The sequence below is a fragment of the Eulemur rufifrons genome, chromosome 14 (assembly GCF_041146395.1).
Source record: "Eulemur rufifrons isolate Redbay chromosome 14, OSU_ERuf_1, whole genome shotgun sequence".
In the NCBI taxonomy this organism is placed as follows: domain Eukaryota; kingdom Metazoa; phylum Chordata; class Mammalia; order Primates; family Lemuridae; genus Eulemur; species Eulemur rufifrons.
The window spans coordinates 33,059,482-33,081,487 of NC_090996.1; the positions used below are offsets into that span (position 1 = coordinate 33,059,482).

The 22,006-nt window shown below is 45.5% G+C and overlaps 1 protein-coding gene across 9 annotated transcripts in view; it reads left to right on the forward strand.

Annotated features, from left to right (window-relative positions):
- GLYR1 (glyoxylate reductase 1 homolog) overlaps nucleotides 1–22,006 on the forward strand; it is a 33,127-nt gene that overhangs the window by 1,940 nt on the left and 9,181 nt on the right. For 4 of the 9 annotated variants that reach the window (XR_011235316.1, XR_011235317.1, XM_069486967.1 and 1 more), the window contains exons 3-10: nucleotides 140–219; nucleotides 8,813–8,951; nucleotides 9,503–9,745; nucleotides 14,677–14,763; nucleotides 15,617–15,673; nucleotides 16,399–16,449; nucleotides 16,543–16,616; nucleotides 18,533–18,632. Coding sequence is in view for 5 of the 9 variants with exons in the window: in XM_069486967.1 (XP_069343068.1) it covers nucleotides 140–219; nucleotides 8,813–8,951; nucleotides 9,503–9,745; nucleotides 14,677–14,763; nucleotides 15,617–15,673; nucleotides 16,399–16,449; nucleotides 16,543–16,616; nucleotides 18,533–18,632 (831 nt within the window). In the remaining 4 variants the exon portion in view is untranslated. The remainder of the gene's footprint in view (nucleotides 1–139; nucleotides 220–8,812; nucleotides 8,952–9,502; nucleotides 9,746–14,676; nucleotides 14,764–15,616; nucleotides 15,674–16,398; nucleotides 16,450–16,542; nucleotides 16,617–18,532; nucleotides 18,633–22,006) is intronic. The other 5 variants (XR_011235318.1, XR_011235319.1, XM_069486970.1 and 2 more) reach the window with 2 other exon arrangements.

Genomic DNA, 22,006 nt, shown 5'->3' on the forward strand with positions numbered 1-22,006 from the left:
TACTAGGTCCTGGGTCTTTTTTTGTACATAATTCTTTTGTTTCATTTTTTTTCTTACCAAGTTAGTGCTGTGGAAAATTACATTCTAGCAGGCTGATATGTTGCCATCAACCCCTTTTTTTCCCCCTTTTATTCTCCAGATTGTTAATCCGCCTAAGGACTTGAAGAAACCGCGTGGAAAGAAATGCTTCTTTGTGAAATTTTTCGGAACAGAAGATCAGTGAGTAGTACTCACCAAGAGTTTCACTTTGCCTTTGTTTGGGTGTTACCCCGAGTCTGAGCTGCTTTGATAATATTCTAGGGAGCCTCAGTTCAATCGTCTTGTAGTGTGTAAGAATGGCATATCGTTCTGGTTTCTTACCTAAATAAAGGTGCAGTTTCTTTCAAAAGTTGTTCTGGGCAACTGTCCTGGGGCTTCTACCAGTCAGGTAAGAACTAGAGTTCATCACCTTCTAAATATAATAATCACATTCAGATAGTTTCTGGCATCTTTCTTTAACCACCTCCATAGGCAGTTCCTTTTCAAAGAGCCATGTTTGATTCTCTTTTAATGCTGTATGTCATCATGGTTCATTCATGAGGCATACAGTGAAAACTAAAATTTTATTTATCTTAATAAAAGTTATTATTTAATTCTGTTCTTTTTTGTAAAACTAGAGGATTTGCCTCTAATAGAGCTAGTAATAGTAAAGCTTGATTACCAGATCTGTCCTAAAGTTGGGGAAACTAGTACCATTAATCACAAGTGTTTTGACCTGACATAAGGCCATATAAGAAGTCACACTGAGGGGAAGAATGTGGGTGTGTTAACCTGAGTTTCTGGTGATTTGTTTAGCTTTTTCATCAAGTTGATTACTTGGGTCTAGCTAGATTGGTTTCTTTAAGTAGTTGTATTTGTAGTTATGATTTATTTATTTATTTTATTTTTTTATTTTTTTGAGACAGAGTCTCACTCTGTTGCCCAGGCTAGAGTGCAGTGGCATCAGCCTAGCTCACAGCAACCTCAAACACCTGGGCTCAAGCGATCCTCCTGCCTCAGCCTCCCGAGTAGCTGGGACTACAGGCATGCACCACCATGCCCAGCTAATTTTTCTATATATGTTTTTAGCTGTCCATATAATTTCTTTCTATTTTTAATAGAGATGGGGTCTCGCTCTTGCTCAGGCTGGTCTTCAACTCCTGAGCTCAAACAATCCGCCCGCCTCGGCCTCCCAGAGTGCTAGGATTACAGGTGTGAGCCACCGTGCCCGGCCTAGTTATGATTCTTATAGGCAAATGTAGCTTTAGGTTTGAAAAAAATGTCTGTGACTTTTCTGGTAAATTTAGTACTGATGGTTAAAATATTTGTTTTTAGAAGGCAGTATATTATACGCAATGTTGTTCATCCATTCAGGAGTTTACACATCGGAGTGCTCTTCCTGGTTTAGTGTTTGCATAGCATGTCTACATTCATGATGCAGATACACCCTGCTGCATTTCTCTATCACAGGCCAACTTAGCAGCCCTATGGTGGCAATATCTCAGAGGAGTCACTGGCCTGGAGCTTTGAGCGTCAGAGCCCCTGGAAGAGGGGGTGTTCTTGTAATGCCATGGATTCCATAAGGAAGATTGTCCTGTGCATGAAACAAGTGTTGATTGCGTGTCCACACTCTGCATTGCTTGACACTGAAGGGAACTCCCAGAAAAGTGGATGTTGTGGTCCCTGCCTTCCAGGTGCTAAGTTAATTGACAAGATGTAAACATTTCAGAGGGGATTATGTGTGAAATGAATGATGTAGGTAATTATTAAAGGATTCTGGAAGAGGAAGAGGCCAGTGGAGAACAATGAGGTCCAAGAAGGCTAATGGAAGAGATGGGATTTGAGTTTAGCTCTGGATTCAGATGGAATAGAATTCGGATGGGCAGGAACAATAAGGGCATTCCAGGCGTGAGGGTACTATAAGCAACCAGGCATTCAGCTCCATGTGTCATGGCAAGAAAGGGGCTCCCTACCTGGGGCAACTTGTGCTTGGGAGTAACAGAGGCAATGTGGTTGGCCAAAACTTGGTTGGCTACGTAAAGAGAATCACACAGCTCTGAAACAAAAATGGGAACTCTGGTTACTGTGGGCCTGAAAGCCATTGTTTCCTTATAATTTTACTTTAAATGCTGAAAGACTAGATGAATAAACTGTCATCCTTGTGTATAAGTACTAGACATAGGACACAAAAAATTAGAGTGAGTGAATTTCAGTGTTCAACCCAGGCAAACAAGTGAAGCTAATCATGATGTGCTGACTGAACACAAAACTAACCTGATGGTGGTGGTGATGGTGATGATAAGATTTCTAACTAACTGACTAAAGTTCTCTAGGGGATTGTAAGAAGTGGATGCAGAGCAACTGCTAGATAGAATATCTTTTACCTTTTAAACTCATTTGATGGAGTTCCACATGAAAAGCTATTTAAAAATTAAGTCACTATGGGACTAATATGTTATCTTTTTGTGGGTAGGCAGTTAACTTAGAGAAAGGAAACAAAACAGTTGGGATCTGTAGCAGTTCTCTAAAGGAGGAACACTTCCTTAGTGATTAGGGCCAAGGCAGATTTTATTTCGTATCTTTCTGTCATCTAAAGTAAGGTCTCCAGATTGGCTGGTGGCAGGAGATTACTTCAAGGAAAGAGTTCTGTGGATTGGTTACTGGCCTGATGTGCATCAGATACTGGTTCTACCTGCTCTGTGATCTGGGCAAGCTGTTTCACCTTTCTCAGCCCCTGTGTCCTCCTCCACATATAGGGAAAATACCCCCTACCTCATAGTTAGGAAGGAAAAGTAGCATCACTGATGTAGAATGTGGTTTGGCATACAGCGCATGTGTGCCAAATTCAAGAGAGACAGACATAGACTCTGCCCATGAAAGAGGGAGAGCGAGTATGTGTGCTTGTGTTTGAAAAGAAAGAAATCTGAGAGTTGAAGATTCCCAAGGATGTCAGCCAGGTATGCTCTTTTTACCAAGAAGGCTTTGAATACAAGACAATACATCATTCCACCTTTTTTTTTAAGATACAAGGGTCTCTGTTGCCCAGACTAGAGTACAGTGGCACGATCATAGCTCACTGCAGCCTCAAACTACTGAGCTCAAGTGATCCTGCTGCCTCAGCCTCTATGCCTGGCTAGTGTTTTAATTTTATTTTTTTAAAAGATGGGGTCTCACTGCATTGTCCAGGCTGGTCTTCAACTCCTGGCCTCAAGTGATCCTCCCTCCTCAGCCTCCTGAGTTGTTAGGATTACAGTGTGCCCAGCTCATTCCACCTTTATGTAAAACTGTAGTGTGCCTTACCAGGAATACTGTGAGCAGTTCAGTTCATGCCGTCAAAGAGATCCAATAGAGCTCGTCAAGATTCACAAAAGGGAACCAAATCAGACAGAAGAGTAGGACCCTTTAATATGGAAAAGCAAATACCAAGAAAAGAGCACAATCAGAATTTATGAAACAGTCAATGGCCTTAAGGAGTTCAATGAGGAGTGTTGTATGACTGTGTTGAGGACAAATATAAGGAGCACTATATGAAATGGGCATTTAAGAGGTGATGGAGACAGAGATTGCAAGTGGATTTTTTAGGGGTGAGAACTAATTTGTGAAGGGCAAAGCCATAAGTGGCTATGGGGGGGTGAATGGTCCTGGCACGTCCTAGGATGCGGGCTCCATTGGTTACTGAACCCTCACCTGGGAGGATAGGTCTGACCCAGTGGGGCTATTCCTGTACTCCTGAGGAATATAGCATTTGGTCGGAGATGTGCAGTTTCAAAACTGACACACTTAGGGAAAACATATACACAGTTATGATGTTTTTATATTAGCAAGACCTTTATTAAAGAGTAGAAAGGGTAACTCCCTATGACAAGATACATGGTGAGTCTAACCTTTTAGAAACCTAATTTTTCTCTCTCCCTTCCTCTGCCAAAACATCTAACAAATTGTGTTGACATCCCAGACCTTCCTAATCAGGCATCCCTGGTGACAGAAGGACGTAATAAGGTGGCTGCATTCAGCTCTCCAAGCCAGATGACCAAGACAGAATTGCCCACAATTACGTTAAGAACTATTTTCATGGAAATACAAAGAGAAAAATAACTTCAGCATAACTTTGCTGGTTCCACCAGGTGACCACACCAAAGATTAGCTATCAAGTGTGTGCAGGTTCACCTTGGGCAGGTCTGATCAGTGGTGGTTGCCTATCAAAGTAGAGACAGAGCTCGGGGTGTAGAAGTTTCATCAGTGGCTGTGTATGGCAGAATGGTAGTTTGCAGGTGCTCAGAAGCCAACAGAAACAGACCAATCTGGAGAATACTGTGGGCAAACAATGGGTAGATTGCAAATGACTACCTAAGAGTTTCCATAGCAGTCTTCACATCTGACCCTCATAGCAGCCCTGTCAGGAAATGGATAGGTTCATCCTGGTTCTTATTTTTCACAAATGAAGAAACTGAGAGGCCAGGGGTCTATGGATTTAAGTGATAAGATGTCCAGGGTCCCAGCTTGAGGTACTTTTTACATCAAGCCAATGTAAGGTGGGACAGGTCTGGTTGGGTGTGAAGTGTCTGAGTCAGTACTAAAGTACTGAAAGTAACGGTTCTAGAAAAATCGACTGTGGTTGATAATTAGAAGCATAGCAGGTTGGAACCCCAGGAGCATCCCTTTTTCTTTTCACCTGGCACCTGACTGACCCACTTTCCTACATCCAGTGCCGTGTAATGGAGAGTTGAGCCAAGTGGTGAGGGCCACTGTTGGGATGTTTGCCTGAGACAACAGTGTCCCTGGGCCATAGCGAGCATGGAGCAGACGCCCCACTCCCAGCAGCAGCTCCTGTCCTACTGGAGACTCCCTCTGCGGAGCAGACGTCAGGCAGCAGAACTGTAATCCGGCCCTTGAAGAGTGGCTGGCCATGTTGACATAGGCAGCACAGCCAGAAAGCCTCATCCAGCATATGGGGATGTTTTTAAGTTTTGGAAACAAAATCTTCTAAATCTATCTTATCTGCAAGTCTTTCCTGATGTCTGTAAGATAATGGTTGCTTAAAATTAACTGAGAAGTGCTTCATTATTTGTGTTTTTTTCTGGTGCCTTTATTTCTGAAGAGCTTAGACTTGGACCTGTAACACCTCAGTAATCTTCAACCTCTTTTGATGTGTTTTTTTTTTTTTTAAAAGGCAGGCATAGAAATTGTTTACTAAGTTCTCCTCACCAAGTGGAGATGGAGAAGCAAACCCACATCTTCTGACCCTTTGTTCCACCTTTGGACTCTGCTTCTGTGTGTTGCCATTATCCCTCTCCCCCTTTCCCCTCCCCCACCTCTCCCTCTCCTCCGCCCCTATCCCTCTCCCCCTTTCCCTCTCCTTCAAAGCTTCAGCCCAGATCACTGTGTCTGTGCAAAAGGCTAAGACACCTATGCGAGGCTATTTTGAGGTCACTCATAGACTGACATCTTTAATATGATATGTACATGTATGATTTTCATTTAAGGGGAAAGCAGATTAGAAGTGTGAAAGTTTTTGAAAATGCAGGGTTTTTAATTCGTTTTGAGTAGAGTAATCCAAGAGTGGCTTAGTGGCAGTTCTGTGTTTGCAAATGAAGAGACTTTGTAGGAAGTGTATCCAGACACCTAGGTAAGTTTGCTGCTCTTGGCTGTTTTACAGGTGCAGTTACATCAGCAGCCAGGCAGGAGCTGCCCACCAGAGCAAACCTGCAAACCAAGAAGTCATGGGGGGAAACCCTCTGGCAGTTGGAATAGTCCATGTTGTATGGCAGAAGCCTTTAGTATTGCTTTGTTGGGGTTTTTTTGTTTTTTTAAGATAATACAGGTTTGTGGTTTCTCTCCCACCTCCCACCAAAAAATCAAGCTATAATCAATGAAATTTTATTCATCCCCGTCCCTTAGCTACTCAGTTAGAGTAGTTTCTTATGGCGTGTCCTTCCAGAGGTAGCCCTGCATACTCGGGAAGTTACATGCTCCCTTTTCCTTGTCCTTGTAGGAGTGCTAGCACACTGCACACTCTGCTCCTCCTCTTGGTTTCCACTCAGCCAGATATATCTTTTGGGACCTTCCATTTCTTTCGTGATGACCTCAGTGATTGCCACTTAGCTTGTTTTCATGCATTTACTACCATAAACAATGTGTAATTAACTCCCTTGTACATAAAAGCAAAGCCTTATACTTTAAACACAGCTTGAGTAAGTTTGATTTCTCTGACTTCCCAGGCCACAGCAAATTGGGCTGAAAAGGTACAGCTCTATCTGGGCCTTGGGAGGGTGGTATGAGGAAAGCCACAAGTTACAGCTTACATCAAGGAAAGAAGCAGAACAGTCACTTTAAAAACCAACAATGACAAAAACCCCAAAACAAACACCAAAGCCTTACAGAACAGAGCATTCTTTTAACCCACTGGTCAGCAGTCCAGCCCCCCCGAACTTGCCTGGAAGGCATCTTTTACCCAGTGATTATTTATTGAGCACCAGTTGCATGCCTGGCCTGGCTGGTGTGCCGTGGCATTATTAAAGCTCCAGCTGAAAAGCATACCTCTTTAAGAAGACAGAGGGTTTTGCAATATAGCCTTTGGAGAAAATGATTTATTGAGATGGCCAAAGTGATTTAAGTTTGGTTTGCTTTCAAGATGTAATCCTCCTCAGGCTCTGGTGAGCTGTTTTTTTTATTGACTGTTTTTCTGATGTAACAGAATGCTTCTCTGACAATAAGTTGATTTCTTAAATAGATTAACATTTCTTGCATTTACCATCTTAAAGTCCTATTTATACCGACAGTTCGTTTACAGACCATTTTAACATTTCAAAAATTTCATTTTAGTATCTCAAATGCCTGTCTTTAGGGTGAGTGGAGTTTTGACTGTATTGTTCCTTTTGGGAGGAATCCCAATCCATTTAAAATGCTTCAACCAAAAAATCGGTGTTGATTTCTTGGGGCTTCTTCCACAGATATCCTTGCCTTTCCATTCACTCTGAATCAGGGTTAATGTGAGGCTGGGGGTGGAAGGCAGGCATGGCCACAGCAGGATGGGGGTGGTGGGATTAGTGATTAGTGGAGTTAGTTGTCCCATCTCAAGAGGCTCCGTAAAAACCTCCCCGTTGGTCTTATACTGGGAACTTATGCGAGTCTCAGCTTCTGACCTGAAGATGCTAGAAGGAAGAGACCAGTCCTAAGTGTCATGGCTCCTCAAGCTTCATTCCCGACACTGGCTGTGGTCTCATAGCCACCAGTTACATGGCAGCTTCACCAGCTTAGCGAGCTGGGCTGGCTTTGCCTCTGACTGCTCTGGTCTGTCCTTAGGGTCCCTGTAAATGCGAGGAGGGGCAGGGGAATCAATTCACTGATACACTTGCCAGAACACAGGGGGTTGAAATTTCATTCCACTTTTCTTCCCTATAAATGGACTCATTAGCGCTCTCATGTTGAATTTCTAACTTTTAAGATGAGTTGATCTCTGGAAAGGTATCTGTTTAACTCCTCTGGTTGGAGCTCTGTGCCAGAGAGACCAGCTTCTGTCCCCCCCCCCCCAACCCCCGTTCATCATTACCTTTAGCCACAGATGACATGCCTGATCCTGGTTTGCTGCCTGGCATTTGTGGGCAGAGGGTCCCAGGGGTGTCATGTTTGTTCCGACCCATCATCATACTGCTAGCTCAACAAAGTACAGGGAACTTGTAGTAGTTTGGTAGCATTATTCTTATGTACAAAGGTTAGCACTTTGTCTTGTTATATAAAAAATATTCTCTAGCTTTCTCTAAAGGAAACAACCTTAAGTTAGTGAGGTAGCTCAGTTTCTATATCCTTAACCTGACCCACTTTTTGTAAAGGTTATGCTGTGAAACCTGTGAGTATCACCAGGTAAAACATGTACGTTAACTGATAACTTGCCAAGCCTATAAAATTCTCTTTTATATCTGGATTCTGTAAGCTGAATGTCATTTAGGGAAGCCACAGAAAGCCAGCTGCATCAGATTCGTTTACGTTAGTAAGATGGGCCAGATAGTCCAAAATTGACTGACTGCTTTGTCATTTTCATGTGTTACACATTGATGATGATAAAAGTTAAAAATTAAATATCAGAGGAGTATGTTCTTCTACCTTTAATCTCAAGAAGAATCTTGTTTTTAAAGGCTTCCTTCTGTGACTGCTGCCCTCATTCCAAACCGTGTGTTCCATGTTTTGTGTGGTTTGGTAGCCATGGTAACCATCATTTATGAACAAATATAGGCTCGGTGGCTGCAAATATCTATAAGAGCAGCAAATTTTAGAAGATGTTGCATTTCTTTCGTCCTAGTAACATCCCTGACTCTTGGTTGATTGACAGATCATAAATGTAATTCAGATCGTTGACAGGCTGCAGGTGTTTGCTTGCACAGTAATGCTGCTGTCATTTATAATGCTTCCAGGTGCCCTGGTTCCCAGGGATCCACGTGTGGCCATTTGTGCCGTGTGGTCAGAATGGGAGAGTCTGTCCAGATTTCTTTTACCCTCAGCATGTGGCAGGGTGCGTGTGGTTGGGCACTGCAGGCTGGTCAGCCAGAGTGGAAATAAGTAGCCTGCAACACAGTGATTTCACTTGAGGAATGTTCTGATTTGTGGAGGTTGTTGTTCTGCCTGACTTGTTTTAAGAAAATATTCTTTAGGCTCAAGAGTTTGGGGTGGTTGCTAGCATGTTTGGAAAAAATGTCAGGCCTGTTGCAAAATCCAATTAAACCAACCGGATATTTGCATTCTACTGTGATGAGGCATATGGGAAATGGATCATACCCTTTCTATGTTTGTTTTCTGCTAGTGCCTGGATCAAAGTGGAACAGCTAAAGCCATATCATGCTCACAAAGAGGAAATGATAAAGATTAACAAGGGTAAACGATTCCAGCAAGCTGTGGATGCTGTGGAAGAGTTCCTCAGGAGAGCCAAAGGGAAAGACCAGGTGAGAGACTGCAGTTTTCAATTTGTGCCAACACCAAACCGGTTATTTTTTTGTATAGTAACTAACAGATTAAATGTCACCCAGGCCCAAAACTCTATTCTTATGAAATGCCAATGGAGAGAACTACTTCAATTCTAAGGTATCAGTGTTTTGCTGATCAGCTTGAAGCTCCGTGCATGCGGCTAACCTTTCTGGAATAGGTTGTTGCTTTTAGGAAGGTTGCTTGGACCCAGGAGAAGTATCTCTGCTTTTGAGTACAGCGCAGGCCGTTTCTCCCTAAGCACAGAGATTAGGAGCACCGCCTCTGGGACATAGACACTGCCTGGGTTTAAATCCCATCTCCTAGATTGGGGACCCTGGACAAGTACTTTTTTTTTTTTCAATCTGCTTCCCCAAATGTCGGTAGGGATGACAGCAGAACCTATTTCATAGAGTTATCGTGAGGCTAATACTCACAGAGTACCCGTGGCAGTGTGCAGGGCACGTACATGGTGGTGTGCTGGCAGCAGCAGCTGTTGTGGTGGTTATCATTATTATTATTAAACTTTCAGACATCATCCCACAATTCTGCTGATGACAAGAATCGGCGTAATTCCAGTGAGGAGAGAAGTAGGCCAAACTCAGGTGATGAGAAGCGCAAGCTTAGCCTGTCTGAAGGGAAGGTGAAGAAGAACGTGGGAGAAGGAAAGAAGAGGGTGTCTTCAGGCTCTTCAGAGAGAGGCTCCAAATCCCCTCTGAAAAGAGCCCAAGAGCAGAGTCCCCGGAAGCGGGGTCGGCCCCCAAAGGATGAGAAGGTTTGTTTTATCTCTGCAGCTTCCGGGATTAGTGACTCCCTTTTGTATAAGATAGAGTTGAGCTCTACAGTATGCTTCCGCCTGTGGAGTAGGAGTAGAGTCCTGTGCCAAGTGCTGTCTTAAAGAATCCTGCAGACCAGGTGAGAGACGCAACCTAGGTGCATGGGTGTGAAGTGGGAGTGTGAGGCAGGGGAGTGGTCTGCCTGAGCCGGTGTACAACGGCTGACCCTGGAAAGGGCTTAGCAAGAGAGAAGGGAAGGCATTCCCGAGATGGAGGGCAGGGTCACGTGAGGCTTGGTGTCAGCATGGATATTCTCAGTACAGATCGAGGACAGTGGGGAGAACAGAGAGAGAAAGGCAGCTTGTCCCTGGATTATGGAGGGCCTTGAGGTCTACTTAAGCAGTGTGGTACCGTCCAGGAGTCTGGGGGCCCGGGAAGGGGTTCGAGATGGGTGTCAAGGTGGCATTATGCTCCAGTCTGCCTTAGTCGTCATGGAGTGCAGAGGAGAGGAAAGCCAGGTGTCCGTTCATAAGGAGTGATAGCGAATATTGAAAGGAAATACGTGAGAGGCTCTTCAAACGAAGAGTTCTGAAGGTTCACAACTGATTATGTAGAGCATGAATGAGAATAAAGAAAAGATGATTTCAAGCTTCATTCTGGAAAAACGGTGATCACATTCTTTAGAGGAGTGGGGAAGTGGAGCTGGCTGACGAGGAATGAGGCCTGGTTCTGCTTTGGATGTGAAGCTCTTGAGGCGAGGCCCAGGCAGACCTCAGGACTGGAGATGGAGCTTTGGGAGGCAAGTCTGTAGAAGGGGTGCCTGAATCCGTGAGACAAGGTGGGATTTATCTCAGGAAAGGGAGGAGGGAAAAGAGTGAGGGGCGGAAGCCTGCTGTGCAGAAAACTACAGGCGGCGTGGGAAGGAGTCAGGAGAGCTGGCGAGAAGAAATAAAGTGGAAATGGTGCATCTCTCAACTCCTTGCTGACAAGATTTGGGACCAGTCTTAAAAGCCCATGGAAAGAATTTCAAGATGAGGGGCTGGTCTAGTCAGGAACACAGGAGGGGATTGTCAGTAGCAGGATAAAGGGAACAGAAGCCAGATGGCTGGCGGAAACGATTGGGTGACGAGCCCACGATGAAACCCTAGACATCAGATCAGGGCTCAAAATGCAGACGCCTGAGAGGCCAGGCAGGTCTTGGAAGCAGGTGAGCTGATGGGATGTGAGAAGCAGCAGCTGAGGCGTGAGGTGCCGCAGCCTCACCCGCCTCCGTGCTAAGAGCAGGAAGGCTGCCGAGTTGGGGGTCTGAGGGTCATGCTCTGTCTACAGGGTTCCAGCCAGTTGTTGCCAGATTGGTTTTTCTTAAGAGAAGCTAGAAATACAAGCTTTTATGTGAAATGTCCCAATTTTAAATGTTAGAAGCTAATTCAAATTTTAAAAACACTTAATGGGTCCAAAGGGACATCTCTCTGGGCTAGGTTCAGCCTGTGGGCTGCCAGCGTGTGGCCTCTGGGTTAGAGGAGGAAGGTCCTCTCACTGTGCAGTGACCTAAGACTAAGGGAGTAGATGAGGACAGTTGTGGTAGCGACATTCCTAGATGACGAGGAGCCCAGAGCAGAGGTTTAGAAGAACTGCCAGCTGAGTGCACAGAGAGCTTTGTGATCCAGTTTGATCCTCAAAAAAAATGTAGTATGACCTTTGAATTTATCTCTTGGGATCCAAAGGGAATCTGGGCTGTCAGATTTTATAGTATTTCCCAAATCCGTATTGCCTGGTATCTGAAGCCATGCATCTCCCCAGCTCCTGTGTCACCCTGGAGAGAAACAACTTCTTTTTGAATAAAGCCAAGTACAAAGGAAAGGTTAGGATGAAGGCCCTGAGTTTGAATTGCAGTTATGTGACCTTGGCAAAGCACCTTGGCCTCAGTTTCCTAATCTGATCCTTAGGAATAATGACTAAACATGCCTCATAGGGCCATTGTGAGAACTGATCAGTGTCGTTATGTTTCTTTCATAAGCAATAGCCAGTTTTGCTGTAAGAGCCCAGAGGTCGTTTTAGTGCAGCCCCAGGGGCTGCTGCCTACCAACTAGAGACTCACAAGCTCCCAATAAAAAGCAATTTGCGCTTCAGTTTGAATTGTTGGATTTGATTGTTGTTCAGTTTGGGAGGTAGTACACCTCGGAGATATTGTAGGTTGATTCCAGACCACCACAATAAAGTAAATATTGCAATAAAGTAAGTCACACAAATTTTTTGGTTTCCCAGTACAGATAAAAGTTATATTTACACTATACTGTAGTCTATTAAGTCTATTAAAAAAAAGTAGATACCTTCATTAAAAATGCTCTGTTGCGAAACAGTGCTGACACAGAGACAATGGCACGTGCTGTTGGAAAAATGGCACCGACAGACTCACTCGACACAGGGTTGCCACAACGATCGCAATGTCTGCGACGCACAGTAAAACAAGATATCCCTGTAATGTGTAGCCAGGTTTCGGTCCAGGAGCTCTGCCTGCTGCTGACCCTTGGAGACATCCCTTCTGGGTGGTCTTTGTGCTTAGCCTGGCCTGTAGTGGTAGGATCTGTCAGCAGGAAAAGGCAGCTGTTTCAGTTCAGCACCTCCAGGGGCTTTGAAATTTTGGTGCATCTTGCAATCTGACCTACCCTGTAGTCTCCAAAGAGTGTGTGTTTTGCTATAGTCATTGTCACCTGGCTGTCGAGCTATCCTCAGAAACAGTGAGCAGCCACATAGGCTGAGGACCGGGCAAAGCCCCAGAGGAGTGCCATCCGGGGTATGACCTCCTGCCCCGTGAGGATTAAGGGGAAAGGCTGACCTCCGTGGCGGAGGTGTCAGTTACACGCAGGCAGGCGAAGGCTGGGTTCATGTCTGGACTTTCCTGTGAGAGCTGCATCCAGCTTTCTTACAAACAGCAGCAATTTGAAACTGTGCAAGCTGTGTTCACCTTGCTCCTGTTGTGTCGTCGTGGCCTTAGGCAAGTAATGGCCATTGAAATTTAAATACAAGTTAAAATTCATTTCTGCATCACACTATCTTTGTTTCGGGTGCTCCACAGTGACATGGGACTAGCAGCTACCGTCAGACAGCACAGATTAAAAAACACACCCATCATTGCAGAAAATTCTTTTGGGCAGCATTTCACTGGGAATTTTTTTCCCCAAAACCTCTGCATTCAGCAGATGTTTATTGAGCAGCTGGGCCATAGGCCAGGTGTCTGGAGAGAAAGCCACATAAAGGTCCAGTGAGGCCCCTCTCAGGTAGACACACATTCATTTCTTTAGTGAATGCTGAACCCTGACTGCATTTCAGGCGTGGTTCCCGGTGTGGGGTACAGAGTGAGCAAAACTGGCAAAGTTCTCACTTTCCTAGAGCATACTTCTAACAGCACAGACCCTGGAGTCAAATTCCCCGAGTTTAAAATTTATCTACCACACCAAGGACTAGCTCTGTGACCTTAAGCAAAGCCACGTAAGCTCTCCGTGCTTTGGTTTTCTCTTCTGTAAAGCAAAGGTGATAATAGTTCTATATTACGAGGTGGTGAGGATTATGTCTGGCACATAGTAAGCCCTGTAAAAGCGTTTGCTATCATGGTAATCAACATCAACATCACATTCTACTGGAGGAAGATAGAGGTCGGGTAAAGCTACTCTGGTAAGGTGACATTGCAAGAGATCTCAAGTCTGTGAGCCAAGGAGATAACTTGGAATACCGTTCCCGGCAGTGCAGAGGCATCGTGGCAGGTGCATGCCTGGTGTGTCTGGAGACAGGGCGGAGGGCCAACAGGGTGCTAGTGAGTGGGAGAGTGGGGGTGGGGACAAATAGGACGTGAGATTGGAGCTTCACGTTGGGTGGGGGTTACAGAACATGTAGGACCCTCCCCTCTCTAGTAGGCCGTGATAATAAAGCCTTTAGTTTTACTGCCTGAGTCTGGAAGCCAGTTTTAGGCAGAGGAGTGACATGGTCTGACTTGACTTTTTAGACGATCACTGTGTGTGCTGTGTAAAGACTAGACTGTAAGTGGAAGCAGGGAGGTTTATTTTTGCAACTCTCCACGTGACAGGTGATAGTGGTCTGGGGTTAGGTGTTAGTAGCAGGCGTGTTGAGAAGGGATTGGCCAGATCCCCAGTGGTAAAGCCACAGTCTTTGCTTGTGGATTGCGGGAGAGGGACGTCAAAAAAGACTAAAGATCTCGACCTGGTGAAATGGAGTGGCCGTTTTCTATGACTGGGAAAACTTCGGGAGGAACAGCTTGGGCAGGGGTGTAGCAGGAGGGCCTCTGTGGCTGGGAGGGCGTGGGAAAGGAGAGTAGTACAAGGTAACATCAGAACGGTAGAGGGACCAGACCAGTTTCAGAGCTGGAAAGGTGACCCTTTGCCCAGGAAGAGCGTGGGCCAGGCCGCGGGGGAGGAGTAGCTGCTGCTTCCGCTAGGTCTTCTCCCTGCGTCAGTCTCAGGAGAGCTCCAGGCTCTTGGGTTCCCGCTGCCCTGGGGTCTAATTCCGGCTTTGTCACACAGTAGCTGTGAAATTTGGGCAGATCTCTTCAGCGTCATGTGGCTTTATTCATTTTTTGAGATAGGGGGGCTTCCTTCTGAAGCCACTACTGTTAATGTTCATTATTCGCCGTAAGGAATTCTCGGCGACTTGGCTAACACTACAGACCATAGTTGGGCTCTCTAATTATCTCCATCCTTGTGAAATTTAGACGTAGGAACACATTATTTCAAGAGTGCAAGAGAAATACTCACTCTGTGTTGGTGGGAAGCACTTGTTCTCCTGAGGAGTAGTCGCCAGAACCTTTCCTGGGCAGCTGAATCACAGGCAGACCGTGGGGCTGGCTAGGGCTTCAGTTCAGGGTTGATGCGATTTAAAGGAAGCAAAGCATGTTGGTGCTCTGCCTCTCCCTCTGTAGGATCTCACCATCCCTGAGTCCAGTACCGTCAAGGGGATGATGGCCGGACCGATGGCGGCGTTTAAGTGGCAGCCGACTGCCAGTGAGGTAGGAGCTTTCCTGCGGGTTCCTGGTGTTACTCTTGTGATCCTCTTTTCCCTTTTCCCCTTTTCTTGTATATGAGGCTTTTTTTTAAATTGCAAAACAGAATAAAAGTCCATGAGATAAAAAGTAAAAATCTTCACCCTTTGTGGTGAGCGCTGTTAAGTTTAAGATAACTGATTCCAGACCTTTGATTATGCCCACTCAGCATTCGTGTATGTGATTACATTCCTATGAGTCATTTTGGTTGTTGGGCTTAGGGTTGCTTTTCACAAAAATGGGATCATTCCACAAATTATTTTCACTTACTATTTTATAAACACCCTCTCATCCATAAATACAGCTTTGATGTTTAGTTATGTTATTCTTGGTGTGGCTGCACCCATTGCTGGACATAACTGTGAAAAGCCCTTGGAGGTCTGTAGTCATTGCTACTCTATTTCTCTGTCAATATTGATCATTGGTAAGACGAGACCCTCAAGGGTCTGGTACTAGATACAAGTGGCCAAAAACCTAAAATTGGAAGCGTCCTGCAAGTTGATGTGGCTCAGTCTTGCTGAGTTATCTGAAGTGCCTGGTGAATACTGAATTTAAAAAATACTGGTATGCTTTTCAACATTTTTCCCACAGTATTATTGGAATAATTTGCATGCCAACCTGGCAGAAGCATCTCTTCTTTACCACTTTGAAGACAGTACAAAAATGGGAAAAGAGTTTCTAGACAGTTGTTAAAAAAAAAAAAAAAAAAAAAGAACAGAACGCAGAGGTGTTTTAGCCAAAGGAGAGTCCAGTTATAGGCAGAATGAAGTGACTTTTGGTGGAAGAGAACTTGTTTTATTTAATTGTTTTCTGGTTTCAGCCTGTTAAAGATGCAGATCCTCATTTCCATCATTTCCTGCTGAGCCAAACAGAGAAGGTGAGTTGCTCTTCGAGGCTTTCAGTCCTTGATCAGGGCTGGCCTGAGGGGAGAGTGCCCCTCCACTGAGACCTCTCCCTGCTAGTGGGAAAAGTTAGGCTCTGCCTGTACCCTGCCCAGACCAACTAGACAAAAAGTCACAGAGTAGGCCTACTAGTGAATCAGGCATTTTTGAGATTAAAAATATACCCCCAAAAAACTTTTAAAACTCACCTAGCTGTGTGGTTGCAACATTTGCAGTTATCTGTAGAGTCTAGGGCAGAAACGAAACATCGTGAACTATTGGGCCCCATGAAGTAGCCCATATTATTTCGTGGACACATCGTGAGGGTCACTGGTCGAGATAGTCCTCAAGTCCTGAAGATGCAGAGGGAAGTTTTCCTGAAGTCTGCAATGTCGTGGGTCAGGCTGAGCCCTGCTAGTATCTGACGATAGTTTGTAGCTTTGAAGTTGAACAGATCTGGGTTCCGAGCCCTGTAACTCTGGGTATGTGACTTAACACCTCTGATTGTCCATGTCATGGTCAGCAAAAGAACCTTGTAGAGTTGCATGGAGAATTGAATGAGGTAATAAGCTTTGTAGTATATCATCTGGAGTTCGGTAAAAGTATATAACAAATATTCAGTGTTAACTTCCGACTTTAGGCCTAACCTTTTAGGGGAATTAAAATGAGGACTGGTGAAGTCTTGATTTTATTAAGTGTGTTTTTTCTCCCTCCTTATTAGCCAGCTGTCTGTTACCAGGCAATCACAAAGAAATTGAAAATATGTGAAGAGGTACGTAGGTTCCACACCTCTCCATTTTTATTTTCATCTGGGGCCTTAAACCATGGGCAGACTGACTTGGTGATCTGTGCTTCCTGTCCCTAGGAAACTGGTTCCACCTCCATCCAGGCAGCTGACAGCACAGCCGTGAATGGCAGCATCACACCCACAGACAAAAAGTAAATGAAAATGCCTCCTGTGGCTCTGGTTCTGCTGTGGGTGGGGGAGGTGACCCCAAACGGTCTCTTTAAAGATTGTGTTCAAGCCATCACTGTGATTGAATGGAAAGATGGGAAGTTGTAATTCTTATTAATAATGATTTGCCTGGGAGCAATATGACTTGTAGGACAGAGAAATTGTCGTATAAGTCTACAGTTGTGTCTCCCTTGGGCATAGCCAAGGGATTGGTTCCATAACGCAAGAGAAGGAAGCACAGGGAGCACTTGGTGCAATGGTTCTCAGACTGTCCTCTGCCTCAGAGTCTCCTGGGAGGCGGCTTGTCATGCTCTGATTGCTGCGCCCCACCCCTGGGGCTTCTCAGTCACTGGGTCTGGGGTGGAGCCCAAGAATTTGTATGTGTATGGTTTTTAGAGACAGGGTTTCTCTCTGTCACCCAGGCTGGAGTGCAGTGGGAAGTTCACAGCTCACTGTAACCTCAAATTCCTGGGCTCAAGCGCTTTGGGAGGCCAAGGCGGGAGGATTCCAAGACCGGCCTAGGCAACCTAGTAAGACCCCATCTCTACAAAAAATAAAAAACAGCCAGGTGTGGTGGCATACACCCATGGGTCCAGCTACTTGGGAGGCTGAGGCAAGAGGATCACTTGAGCCTTAGAAGTTCAAGGCTTCAGTGAGCTATGATCGATCAGGCCACTGCACCAGTCTAGGTGACAGAAGGAGACCCTGTGTCTAGGAAAAAAGAAATAATTGTGTGTGTGTGTGTGTGTGTGTGTGTGTATACAAAAATATAAAATCATGGGAGAATGTTGCACTACCCAGATAGCCATGAATGACGAAATACCTGCTTGTTTTTAAGCCTTGGCTTGAAACTTAGTGGGCAGGGGGGGGTCTAAGTTGGTGAGGAGGGTAGTGAGTTCGCTTTTCAACATTTGATTCAAACAACTTAGTACAGACTGGGACAGGGAGAATGTGAGCAGCAGGTGTTCCAGCAGGTGAGAGGGGAGCCTCTGAGTGGAGGAGCCCATTTGCAAAGGTGACTGCAGGGGTGATTCCAGAAGACCAAAACTGCAGGAGGACAGCAGGTTCCAGGTGGAGGAGCTACAGAGGATGGCCAGAGCTAAAAGGGGCCGGATTTAAAACTTGCACATGGTGTGGTCAGAAGTGAGGAAAGAGGCATCTTTAGCTATTGTCACACTCAAGGAGAGGTAAAGATGTGGAAGAACCAAAAAGGATGTTTGGGCAAGATAAAAATCAGCTGTCAGAGTGGGTGGAGGTAGTAGTGCCGACCAGCGCCCAGTTCTAGGGTTGCAGGAGGGAGCAGGCTTCGGACGCGAAGGTGAGCAGAGCAGCTTGTCCGCCGAGCGTTTCCGTCCCGCGGTTGGGATGCACCTGTTGGTCGAGGGGCTGTGGAGAGACAGGAGGTTTGGGAGAAGCGGGATGTGGGAAGGAGGACTGGTGCACTGGCAAGGATCGGGTCCAACGCTCGGGCAAAGGACTTAGCTTTGGAGAGCAGGGACAAGGCCTGCCTCTGCTGACGACAGGAAGACGGGAAAGGTACGAATGTCTGCTTTCTCCCTGTGATGGCATTGTAAGCTCAGACCCTCTATCAGAGCAGCAAGAGGACTTGCCCTGGCAGCCTTGCTCTGAACCCATGTCACTTTTCTGTGGCAGTTGAGGGTTTAGAAATGCCCATTTACATCTAGGGACTCCTTTAGACCACGGCATGATAAGAAAAGGTGTGGTGTGGATGTGGTGCCCCTGGCTCTGCAGACGCAGTGACAGCACACCGGGTGCAGTTTCTGGCAGTCTGAGGTCCCCTACCCCCAGCTTTACGAGGGAGCCAGCGTCATGCTGCATGAAGGAAACATCTGCAGCCCGTCCCTCCGCCTCCCCCCTGACCAGTCTCTGTCTGTTTCAGGATAGGATTTCTGGGCCTTGGCCTCATGGGAAGTGGCATCGTCTCCAACTTGCTAAAAATGGGTCACACGGTCACTGTCTGGAACCGCACTGCAGAGAAAGTAAGCATTCAGGGGTGATGCTTGTCAGGTGGGGGAGTGTGGGGGTCACCCTAAGGGTAGGAATCCCCTCCTGTTGTTTCTGCTCAGCCCGTGCAGTAGCACAGAAGCCAAGCTTTTAGTCCAGGCAGGTAGAGATAGAGATGTATTATATAAGCTTAGGATGTTATTATAAAAACTCAATATTTAAAAATACTCAGGGGTCCCTGCCATTACCCAAGGTAGCTCATGTTAGGGTTTTGTATCCTTTTTACCATGCGTATGCAAATATATACCTCTATATATAGCGAATGTCATTCGTATGGAGCATATAGATAGGTCTGCTTTGTTCTTTTTCATGGCTGCATTGTACTCTGCTGTTCGGGCCGTGCTGAACAGTGTGATGCGACGGAGCGTGCTGCAGTGAAGGTGACGTCCCTGTCTGTGCTGTCCGGTGCAGTGGCCGCTAGCCATGTCTGGCGGGTGAACATCTGAAGCGTGGCTAGTACAACTGAAAAACTGGATTTTTAATTTTATTTCATTTAAATTTAAATAGCCTCATGTGGCTAGTGGCTGCCATATTGCACAGCATGAGTTTAGAAGTTCTCAACCTAAGGTGGTGTGCGCCTTTTGTGACAGAGAGAGGGCACGGTGCCCATCAAGTTCTCATCCAAGGAAAGGGAGAGAACCGTAGTCTGAGGACCAGAAAACCAAAGCCCTGTACCTCTTCCATGGAACGAAGGAAGAGGGACTGGGAAGGTACCAGGCTGTTAAGGCACGTGGTGTGACTGAGCACGGACTAGTGAAAGGGGCGGGCGTGCCGCGTGCGCACGGGAGGTGCCGCGGGCCCTGCGAGCAGTTTAGCTGCAGTGCCAGCTGCCGTGAGGTGTGGCTGCTGAAGGGAGAGTTGATAACCTGGAATTAAAAATGTTCCAAGCACAGTAACAACTTCCCTTTGCTGGAATAATGTCATTTTCAAGAATAACGGAGAAGTGGTTGGAGCATTGGAGGGACCTGGGGAAAGCAGGCGCCAAGGCCCCACTGGCAGGATTCCTGTCGTGATTCCAGCATTCTGCTAAGGCCCTGCTACTGCCGAAGGCTAGGGTAACCAGGAAATCCAGGCGTGCGTACTTAGTAAATATTATCGTTCAAAAGCCATTTAATCCTATGACAATCCTTGTGGAATTTTTTAAAAGGTCTTGATAAGAATTACTCTTGGCTGGGCGCAGTGGCTCACACCTGTAATCCCAGCACTTTGGGAGGCTGAAGTAGGAGGCTCTCTTGAGGCCAGGAGTTTGAGACCAGGCTAAGCAACATAGTGAAACTCCCTCTGTATAAAAAAATGAAAAAATTACCCGGCTTTGGTGGTGCACATCTGTAGTCCCTGCTAGTCAGGAGGCTGAGGCAAAAGGTTGGCTGGAGCCCAGGAGTTTGAGGCTGTAGTGAGCTGTGATGATGCCACTGTACTCTAGCCTAGGTGACAGAGGGAGACCCTGTCTATACATATATATATATACGTCCATATATATATATTTCCCCCTCCGCCCACCTCTGGTTCTTTTGGAATTATAGGAAACAGTTTTGTTTTTTTTGAGACAGAGTCTCACTCTGTTGCCCAGACTAGAGTGCCGTGGCGTCAGCCTAGCTCACAGCAACCTCAAACTCCTGGGCTCGAGCAATCCTACTACCTCAGCCTCCGGGGTATCTGGGACTACAGGCATGCGCCACCATGCCTGGCTAATTTTTCTATATATATTTTTTTTAGCTATCCATATAATTTTTTTCTATTTTTAGTAGAAACGGGGTCTCGCTCTTGCTCAGGCTGGTCTCGAACTCCTGAGCTCAAACAATCCACCCGCCTCGACCTCCCAGAGTGCTAGGATTGCAGGCGTGAGCCACCGCACCCGGCCAGGAAACAGTTTTAATTTCAGAAAAGAAAAAGTAATGAGGAGGGCCCTCCCCAAACAGAGGCGAAAACATGACATAAAGCTACTTTACTGCAAGGCTGCAGCTGAGACCCAGACACTGCAAGTAGACCGGCCAGCTTCAGGTACCCCCTGGCGAGCGCAGCTCATTTCCGGTCAGTGAGGCAGAGTGAGGAGTTGGTCAGTAAATTATGTTCAGGGCAACTGGTTAGAAATTTGGGGAAATGCATGCTAATCTCACTTCCTACCTACAAAAATATATTACAACTCAATTACTGAATTTATTTAAAGGAGAAAAACCAGAAGAAAATAAAATTAAATATTAACATAGATCTTTCTAAACCTAGAAGCAATAAAAAAATCACTGAAGAAAAAGATCAGTAGATTTTTTTGATAATATTCCCTGAGAAAAAATAAACAAAATTGAAAGATATACCAACTAGAAGTACTTGTGGCAAATATGATAGGAAAAGCGTAATGTGTTGATTTTACCGAACACGTAGTTTGATGACTAAGACAAAAGAATAGCTCACAAAAGAAAGCAAAGGTATGAAAAGTTTCAGTAATCAAGAGTAATGAAAATGTATCAAACAAAAAGTAGGCTGGGCGCGGTGGCTCACGCCTGTAATCCTAGCACTCTGGGAGGCCGAGGCGGGTGGATTGCTCAAGGTCAGGAGTTCGAGACCAGCCTGAGCAAGAGCGAGACCCCGTCTCTACTAAAAATAGAAAGAAATTATATGGACAACTAAAATACATATAGAAAAAATTAGCCGGGCATAGTGGCGCGTGCCTGTAGTCCCAGCTACTTGGGAGGCTGAGGCAGTAGGATCGCTTGAGCCCAGGAGTTTGAGGTTGCTGTGAGCTAGGCTGACGCCATGGCACTCACTCTAGCCCGGGCAACAAAGTGAGACTGTGTGTCTCAAAAAAAAAAAACAAAACAAAAAGTAGCCATTTTGACTGGTTAAGTTGTCAAGTAGGAAAATTTTTAAATGTGTTTATAGATGCTTATTTGTTGTTTTTAAATTATATACTCAATGCTTGTAATCTGAGAGCTTGATGGTCCTTACAAAGTGACACAGTTCCATTGAAAAGGGATTTGTCTTTGTTAAGAACTTTAAAACCACTTAGAAGGCCGGGTGTGGTGGCTCACACCTATCATCCTAGCACTTTGGGAGGCTGAGGCAGGAGGATCACTTGAGCCCAGGAGTTTGAGGTTACAGTGAGCTACAATGATGCCACTGCACTCTAGCCCAGGTGACAGAGCGAGACTCTATCTCAAAAAAAAAAAAAAAAAAAAATTAAAACCTTACTTTGAAACTTGTTTTATGGAGACCTAAATTCAAAACAGAGAAGCTTTGTATGTGAAGATGTTTGTTGGTGTCACTTTAAGATTGAACAAAGGCTAGATATTAAACTTCAGGGGAGCTGTTAGGTAAATTAAATTATCTCTCTCCATGAAGTACTCTGCAGTCA